The sequence below is a fragment of the Gymnodraco acuticeps genome, unplaced genomic scaffold (genome assembly GCF_902827175.1).
Source record: "Gymnodraco acuticeps unplaced genomic scaffold, fGymAcu1.1, whole genome shotgun sequence".
NCBI classification, from domain to species: domain Eukaryota; kingdom Metazoa; phylum Chordata; class Actinopteri; order Perciformes; family Bathydraconidae; genus Gymnodraco; species Gymnodraco acuticeps.
Genome location: NW_022989810.1, coordinates 3,622,660 through 3,632,574, shown reverse-complemented (window position 1 = coordinate 3,632,574; position 9,915 = coordinate 3,622,660). Strand labels below are relative to the sequence as shown.

General features: G+C 40.9%; 1 protein-coding gene across 1 annotated transcript; it reads right to left on the bottom strand.

Moving 5' to 3' along the window:
- Positions 1-4,912: 4,912 nt before the first annotated feature.
- On the bottom strand, positions 4,913-9,095 carry tent5aa (terminal nucleotidyltransferase 5Aa). Its single transcript, XM_034230294.1, is given in 3 exon segments — positions 4,913-7,788; positions 7,790-8,263; positions 8,670-9,095. Coding segments are annotated over 3 exon segments (1,206 nt in total). The 3' UTR covers positions 4,913-7,482.
- Between the last annotated feature and the right edge of the window lie 820 nt (positions 9,096-9,915).

The window sequence follows — 9,915 nt, the reverse complement described above, 5'->3', positions numbered from 1 at the left end:
CACACACACACACACACACATAATGTTCATATTTAGTCTCCTGATTTGAAATGGGAATTAAATCATTTGAGTGTTCCCAAAGCACCAGTGTTCTGCAGTTTGTGTGGGCATACTGTACTGTTGCACAGTTTTGGAAGATTCATAGCTAACCACACTGAAGATTATGGATTATCTCATATTTTTAAGCCTCAATTTGTCCTCCCCCCACCCCCCTCTAACATCACCAGAAGTCATAATTTAATTCATTTCTCAAAAATGTCTTCCGTGGGACGATCCCCCGGACCGCCCTAGTATGGTTTGGTCACCATTTCCATAGCCCCACCAAAAATATTTTCCACCAGCCGCCACCGTACTTTCTTTTTGGGTTCACTCTGTAGTCAGCTATCATCAGCCTCTGCCAGTTGGCTACTGCGGGGAGACACTTTCACAACTCTTTAAACTTTCAAATCAAAGCTCCCTTAAATTAAGAGGGCTATTTTGTTTGATGCATCATCTCAAATTAAGGACCTGGGATTTAGGCCCTTTGGCGCCGTTGTTACATCAATTTCGACTTGACATGACTTCTTTACAGAAAAACCACAAATGAGAAGGGATCTTAGGAAGAGATTAAGGGAAAGTCATGCTTGAAATTAAGACTGAGACTAGAAACACCACCAGGTATGAGACATAAGCCTTGTTCACACTTGCATTGAATAAGCATTTTAAGTTTAAATTTGACAGAGATTTCGTGAAATTATCCCCCGGATATGATCTCCAGGCTCTATGCAACAGTTAAAACAACACTGACCAAAAAAAAGACCAAGTAACATATTTGAAATCCCACAGTAAAACGACAAAGTATGTTGAACATGTGAAAAAATAAAAACTATTTAAAAAAAGAGTATAGTATGTTCAAAATAATTTTCACAACCTCATAGTATAGTATGTCGAAACATTTTAAGAATAGACATAGTATAGAAAGTCGAAGTGTAACTATATGAAATTTAAATTATAAATAAATTGTTATATAGGAAATATTGTGAGTCATTTGTGGTGAAATTTAAACTTGATAAGTTACGGACATGCCAGATCGGCTAAGGATGAATTAATAATAATCATGTTACTTGAATTCATTTTGTGTGGACGTAGGAACTGCAAATATCCTGCAACTCATAAAGACGCACTGATTGCTTGTCTAATTTCTAAATGTTGTCACTGTTAGGAACCTTGACTCAATATTATGAGGAATCAAATGCACAACCCAGAGACAAAAAAGGTGTGAAGAAAATAATCTTTACTTAAAGAAAGAAAATCCCTCTTTCAGAGGATGTAACAAAATGTCAAAAAAGTAAAGCGCTCACATGGAGGATAAAAAGGCAAACCACTGAGTCTCTTTAACAATGGCTCGGATCTGGCGTCTTGGAACGACGAACAAGACGAACTGGCAACTGACAAGGGGAGACAGGACAATTATACATGAGGCAAGTGGGCACAGGTGGAAACAATCAGGGGCGGGGCAGACGCTGACGATGGCGGGAAAAAGAACCAAGGCAGGAAGTAAAGGGACCTGGAATGAGACATGGTGAGTAGGTATTTAGGGACTCGGAAGGAGGAATTTGTCCTTAGAGCCAAATATTAAAAAAAGAAAAGAGATATCTGCTGACATTAACGAGAATTTGTAGCATACTTGCAACCCTTCCTTTTGCACTCTAGCCTCATTCATAACACATAAAACATCAAATCAAGAGTTTGCTTGATAATCAAAACCTTGTTCCTGCCAATGACCTCACATTTATTAAAGGGGCCCTATCATGCAAAATGCACTTTTGTATGTCTTTTATACATGAATATGTGTCCCCGGTGTGTCAGGGAACTCACCAAGTGTCAGAAAACACAACCCTCTCTCTTTTCCTCCATACCCAAATCTCTAAAAACGGGGCTGCAACGGATCTGATACAGACTGATACAGAAAATGTATGATCTGTTTGGTATTTTGAAAAAAAAACTTCACAGACATTTATATAGGTTTTCAAATATAGCATGATAGGTCCACTTTAAGCTAGTGTCAGTGTGTTGTAAGCATTATCTTCCCACATGTTAATGTGCTGTGGCTGATGCAGAATTTGATACATTTGCAGGAATCAGCCAAGTGCTTCCTGTTTCTCAATAGATTTCATCATACTAGTTGTATTACCTATCAAGACAGAAATATTGGAAGCTATACACACACAGGGTCAAATTGTCATGAGTGCCAGTAGCCTTGCAGCCTGGATTTAGCTTATATCAGTGGAGATTTATGCATTTTGTGCACACACAACCTTATCAGAGGAGACAGAGGATGATGGGGTCGCGGAGGGCGCACGTCAACCGCTGATGATTGTGTCAAAACTGGCGGAGATGGAAGATGCGGGAGAAAATAGGATAATACCAACTCTCACACAAATCATGCAGTATTATTCAAGTCTCATTTTCTAGTCATATTCTCACTATGGACTTACACTAAAACCTTACTTTAGAATATACACTACCGTCCCAGCCATCCATGTACTGTACTTTTAATGCGGAAGTGTATTAAATGGTTCTAGCAATTATTTGTGTATTTTGTTCCTTTGTGGTATCAGATTAAGTAATTGGTTTTATTACATTTGTAATTGCTGCAGTTTTAAAGCTTTTATATCAGACAACAACTTTTTTTTAAATACACCTAAGATGAACAAAAGTGACTGACATGATTTAGAAGGGCTGAATTCACTAAAACTGAAAAGAGTCCATGTACAATCCAACATAAATCATGAAATGTTCTTGACTGCTTTAAGTGTGCTCAGTGCTGCCACTAAACGCTGGATGCTTTAGTGAAAGAATAATGATGCCTATTTGCAATATGAAAGATAAAAGAAAATATTTTTTTTTTGTTGCTCTCCCTGAGGTTTCTCCCATTTTTTCCCCTTAAACTGTGGGTTTTTCTCTGGAAGTTTTTCCTTGTACGATGTGAGGGTCTAAGGATAGAGGGTGTCGTTTTTCTCATACTGATATTCTGAACAATCTGTGCTGTTGTATTTGCTGTAAAGTGTCTCTACTGTAGGCTATTTTTATTATATGTACAGCACTTTGGCTCGACCAAAAATCGTTTATAAATGTGCTATATAAATAAAACTTGATTTGATTTGATTTATCTTGCACAAATCTTAAATAAAAAATAGTAGCCTGACTCAGGTATTAGCACAAGTGTTAGTCATTTGAATTTGTTGAAGGAAAGGTTCCCACTTATACCATTATTATTATTATTATTATTATTATTATTATTATTATTATACCAGAGGAGCAATTTGGGGTTTAGTATTTTGCCTCGACACTTTTGTTGACTGCAGGGGCTGGGGATTGAACCACTGACCCTTCCGATTGGTAGACACCCATTCAATCAATGAGCCACAGTCACACATATGTACATTTAATATGTACATATACATTTTTGTTGCTGCCATTGTTCCTCTTGTCCATACTGGCCCTTGTTATCTTCCAAATCTGAAGATAATGTAGGTGCTTCAGCAGTTAGTCAAATCAAGTGGTTATCCTCCCAAGTTATTGTATTTCAGGCAAAATCTCCACTAGCTCAGTAACACAAGCGTGCTAATATGGTGTTGTGCAGCCATGGAAAGTAACTACATTTAGTCAAATAGCCTCTTACCCATTGGAGGTTCTTGTACTTTACTTGGGTATTTCCATTTGATGCTACTTTAAGCATGTCACCGTTTGTTAGTACGTTTTACTCCACTACCATTATCTGACAACTTCAGTTACTTTTTCCCTTGCTGTCCGGTAAAAACCTCCAAACTCCAGATGTGATGTGAATGAACACATCTTATACTTAAACTATTTATAAAGCCTCTTGGATCTGAAGTTGACTTTTTAGAGCTATATGGTTCTCACAGGTCCGCAACAAAGCCTAAAACAATTTGATGGTCTTAAAGAACATGATGCATTGCTGTAGCCTGCCCAATAGTATATAAAGGAGTTAAAAAATCACCACCTTAAACATCTACAGCAGTAGATACATACATGCATACACAAAATAATAATGGTAAAACACTGACAGGAAACATTTCTACACAAGCCATCTGAAGCCACAAATTGAGATCTGACTGAAAGTGTTTTTTTATAATTCTGACTTTAAACTCAGAATTCACCTTTGGTCAGATCTCAAAAACAATTTCACATGTGGCGCTAATCCTCTTCCGTCGATTCACTGTCCATTTCTTCTCATCATACATCCTCTTACGTAAGATTTTCAATGCAGGACTTTCCCTTGTAGCAGAGAATATTCACAGTGTGATATTACTGCTTTTACTTCAGTCAAGGATCTCAATACTAAGGTTAAATATGCTAACCAAAACAACCTGTCAATCATCCTTCAATGGCTCAGATTAATGAGCTGTGAATAAATCCTTCTCATGTCTGCTATATATAGCGCTGTGTGACATGCATGTCTCTATCTAGGACAGTGTGTCATGTGACCTGTGTGACAGCCTGCGGTGGAGAGTTTCGTTTCAACCATGAGACATTACATTGCTGTCACAGAGAGAATTTGATGAGCTGGCAAAGACATTCATTCCACAAAAGTGTTGAAGTCTTTTTTGGGTCGGATGCAAATCCCCTCACATTCAACAACAGCTCTTTCTGGAAGTTCTGGATGTTTTTCTGGCCGGGCCTCTCTGGCCCCGCGGGCCATGGCAGGGATTTTCCTCTCTGAGTATGTGGGCAGGGAACCCGTCTGAAAGCAACTGAAAGGCTGACGTCAGTGAAAAGAGACACTCTCACTGTCCTTTACTTGAAAATAAATATGAAGTTCATTGACAAATTAGCATTAGCATTTTGCATTTTCATTTGGGTGCAGTTATCTCAATTCAAAACCAATAACAAAGAGACGTGAGAATCCTGATTTCCGATATTTTATTGATGAAAACATATTTAACCTTTTGACCCAATGGACATATAACATATTATAGCAAAAAAAGCTATTGAGAACATATCCTCTGAAGCCCGATCACAGATTCAAAAGCACTGCGACATACATGTCTCAAACACTTGTAAAAATAACAATCATTAAAAAATATACATACAAGACAAGGATATTTTTTCTGTCGTTTTTTTTTCTCAAAGTGTGATTTGTAAAAGACTGCATGTACGGAAACAGATATTGGAGATACAAGACAATATAGTAACCCACAATCTCTAACTGACAGGACGATCACTGACCGACAGGAGCTAGCTAGCTAGTCAGCTGTTCGGACTTCACTGAGAATAAAATGAAAATACATTGCCTGCACAAACCAAAGGGTGCCATCCATGTAAACAGCCATTAAGAAGATGAACAGAGCAGTTATGGATGATCAGAATCAGAAGCTGTGAAAGTTTTTCCAGCAAGAGAAATGTAGTTAATGCAGGTCTTCTAAGTTCTATGCTTGTAATTGTAAATCTGCAATCCAGAAAGGCTGCTGTATAAATCAAATCAAATCAAATCAAGTTTTATTTATATAGCACATACGTATAAGTAGTAAGTGAGCTTAAGCGTGTAATCATGTATGTACACGGTGTGGAATGAAGCATAAAAAACATGAATAAGCATTGTTAAATCGTGAAACTAGGTTGCAATTCATAAAGACTTTGAAGCTGGTGTAAATGCAGGCGATATTTCTTCAGTTTCCACTTTTTAACGATGAGCAAATGGTTTTACCAGAATGCTTTGGACCACCCAATAGTCTGACCTTAACAGAGTACAGTAACGATTGGTAGGCCAAGATATAAACCCCATCACCAGCTGCACCTATCTCTCCTTCCTGCCTTTTCACCACTACATTCTCCCTTTTTTCTTCCTCCACTGTCTTTTATATCTTCTTCTACATCAACATATTTCCCCATTAAATTTCAGGGCTATCAGCGGGGCAGTCAAAGGTTTTCCTGAACCCTGAACACAGCGTCTGGAGACACAACCCTACGCTTATAGTTCAAGCTCTTCAGCAGCAGCTGAGGAATTCCCTGCCAGGGTGCTACAGCAAACAGTGTCTCATCCTCTGTCTCTGCAAATATCTGCTATAGGAGGAAGCATAGGGGACAGACAGCAGCGTTTCTCAATGTAGTCCTGTCCTCGCTCTGTGTCTCTTACTTGTGAACTGTTTCTGCCTCACGTGATAAATAAGAGAAGCATCGCTGTACTTAATATACAGGGTCATTGTGTGTGAGTGGGCCTTCCTTTTGCTGCATTGATGTGGATAAAAAGTGTCATAAGTTCTGAACAGTGAAGTGTTCACTTGCAAAAACGGATATCGTTTTTTTTGTTTTTTTCTATAACCTTTTTGTTTTTTTACTATGTGAGCAATCCAGATCATGTAAATCAAACCAGTGTTGGGTTGTTTTAATGTTTTTTCTGATTTTATTTTCTCAATTGTTATAGTTATTGTGCATCACCTAGAAATGTTTGATTCAAACGAATGACTTGTATCTGTTTTTTCAAATAAACTTGTAGAATATGCAACACCTGTATCCATTTGGGAAATGTTAAAGCATGTTTGGAGTAGTTTTAACACCAGAAATGAAATGAAAAATATGAACCTTTTTCAACAATCCATTGATCGGACATATGACTGCTACTTTACTGCAAAATCCCCACTAAGGCATGGTTTCGTCCAAACATACATAAACACTGACTGCATGGTTTCACATGTACATTCACAAGCCAGTCTGGGGTGCTGTTGTCTTGTGTGTGCCTGACTATAAACAGAGTGGGGGCTAATTCACAAAAATCATATGGACTGCTCATTCTTTTGTAGGCACTTAAAAACACGTTATGTTCACATATACAAATAGACATAGCTTCATATTTTGTTTAGTTAACCCCCAATGAAAATGGGGTTTTAATGTTAGAAACAATCAAAATAAAATCTTTGGTCTGTAAACAACCATAATTATATCCAAATGCGAGGCGAGGATGCCGGTTTGTTATCGAAACCACTTAAACCAGCATCTCACCTCAGTTTAAGCTTTAGTAAAGCTCAGTCTAGGGTGCAGGTTTTGGATCCCTGCACACACACATCTGATTTCACCTTGAGTGTGCGAGGGTGTGTGTGTGTGTGTGGAGAAACTGTCAGCTTCAGGGCACTGATGCAGCCGTTTGTGGTCTGCTGTTGGAGCGTGCTGACTAATCAGTTATTGACAGATTCGATCAGTTCTGATGACAGTTCTGCTGAGAGGCTGTCGCACTTATAGCCTTTTATTTCCAAGCTACACAAATGAGTCTCTCCCCAACCTGCTTGGCCTGGGCAGGATCAGATGACGTTGGCATTTCAAGGAAATGTGAGATATTCACATCAGATAGGAGTGAAAGCCAAAACACAAGCTTTGATGCAAAACATTAAAAAGAAGCCTCCTTTTTCTGTCAAACACTGGGCAGGTCTGCTGCTCCGCTCCTGTTTAAACAAATCTCTCCCTCCACCTCCACCTGGGGCTGACTCAGTTACAGGGCAGCCAGGTGGAGTATGCAGGATGCTGGCAAGCAAACACCGGCTGAACCTGCGCTATGTAGTAGTTACTGAAGTTGCCATCTGCCACGTAAGGAGCAGGTTGGTAGTAACATGTCACGTTGGCCACGTTGGGGATGACGTTCTGCTCGGCGAGAACGCGCACCGCCAGCATGGCTATGAGGCCCAAGGTCTGCCGCCTCTCGTGTCCCATCAGGCACACCGTGCTCTCGTTGACCACCCCGTGCAGGGTCATCAGGTAGTCGTACTTGCGGTCCTCCAGGCCCACAAAGTGGTTTCTGAAGGTAGGACTCCAGCTTGCGTTGCTGCTCACATATATCAGAGAAGTCGATGAAGAAACGCGAGCACATGTAGCGCTGCTGGGACTTCATCTCTGTTTCTGAGGCGGCCCGGAAACCCCTCACCAGCAGGTGACAGTACTTCAGCAGACCCCCGCCTCGGATCTCCTCGGGGTTCCGGGTGCAGATTAACTTGTGGCGTAGGTGATTCAGGGCCTCTCCAAAGTCCCCGTACACACTCTCGCCCATGATGGTGGGGTGGAAGGTTTCGGCCATGGGGTTCTCTGAGCACTCGTAGAAAAGCAGCAGGGAGTCCAGTTTGATCTGGAAGGAGTCCACGCTGAACTCAAACTGCCGCCGGAGAGAGTCCACGAACTTCAGCTCAACATTCTTTCCTCGGTTGTTGGAGAGGGAGATAAGACTCCAGCGGTCTGAGTCATTACACACCTTCACCATCTTCTGAACATAGGCCTCCTGCGTTTGTGTGAGGGAGAGAAAAGGAGCATTATATTAAGTAAACAGCCTTAAAATTACAACAAAAGTTCAACGTGCACATTTAGCATAGAATTCATGTTAAAATATCTATAAGAAAAAGTTATAGCCGCACATGTGTTTTAAATCATGCAGCTATTGACATACATATATAAGACCATATAATGTACTTGTATATGGGATGTATGTGGCTGAGCTCAGGATCCATTCTAAATTGGTTTAACTCAATCCTCTTAACTAAAGAAAACGAATATGTTACTATCACTAAACTAATCTAATTGCACGTTAAACTGTGCGTAATGGACGTTAAGCCGAATTGGCACAAATGCAATCCCATCTTATCACATATCCGAAAGTAAACAATGAGGAATTAAAAGGGTTAATGTACCTTTAACGTTAATGGGCTTATTTTCTCCTTATTCACACAGTCGGGTAAAAAATCTAGGAGACAGTCCAAAACTATGTCCTTCACAGTCTGGAAATCACTTTCCCCTTTCATATCTGCGCAAAATATGAGGTCAAGATCCTTAAAGCCCAGTCCGCTGTCCCCGTGCAGAATGTGGCTGGCTGCAGAGCCATTTAACCGAACGTCCCGGACGTGGATCTTCTTTTCCTCCATCCGACTACGCACTACTTTTACTATCTGCCGCGGCTGCATCTCCAGAGTGGGGAAGTTCCCCCGGCCGTGGATCGGGATGGTCTCCCTCAGGATGGCGTCCAGCCGTTGCACTTGCTCCCAGTTGAGGACGCTGACGTTGCTGCCTTCGGTGTCGGACATAATGCTGGTGGTGGAGCTACTATCGTCCTCTGACATGGTGAAGCGTGGAAAAGTCCTCAATATAAAATAAAATATATAAATAGTTTTTTCAAAATGTGACAAATTAATGCGTATTTACGCACAAGTTATATGAAGTAGCTGTAACTTCATCCGCATCAGGATCTTAAGTCGTCCGTTCTGATTTTACAAATAAACTAAAATATTAAAAACCCAATGCAAATAGTGCAGCGGTGCGTTTTAGTTTGTGCAATAAGCCCGTGTTGGAGATCCAGTGGCGCAGCAGTCGTTGTGTTGACGAAGCCAGTCAAGAAGCGTGGAGATAAAGGAGTGCTAACGTTCTCCTCTCTTTCTCTTGTGCTTTTAAAATATTTGCCCCGGTGCCACTGTCAGTGCGTCCGAGCGCTGCGCATCAGTCTTTGAAGGTCGCTGGTGATCCAGGAGGGGGTTTGCTTTTTCCGGCCGTGACTCCATCGCCCAAAGGCACGCCTATAATTGTATGAATATGCATGAATACGCAGCAACTCAAGTCGCACTTTGGCACTATCCTCCCTCCGTCGATATCAACCCCTCTCAGGAATCTTGTGGATTTCTTACGCACAGCTCCTGCACATTTCTCCTCTTCTTGCCAATAAATAATCCCGTTAAAGCAGTTTGAATGCGCTCAGGAAATCCAGATTTCTTTCCTCAACTCTTTTTAGTTCGACATATTTCTCCCACTTGTGGAGAAGTTAACCGTTACCTGCCCGCTTGACATGCTGCGTCCTTCTGCAACAAGCAGCTCCGTAGTGTGGGGATGTCAGTTGTGCGTCACCCCGCCCCCCTCTGACAGCCTGCTGCTCTCCGCGAGCCCTGCTGC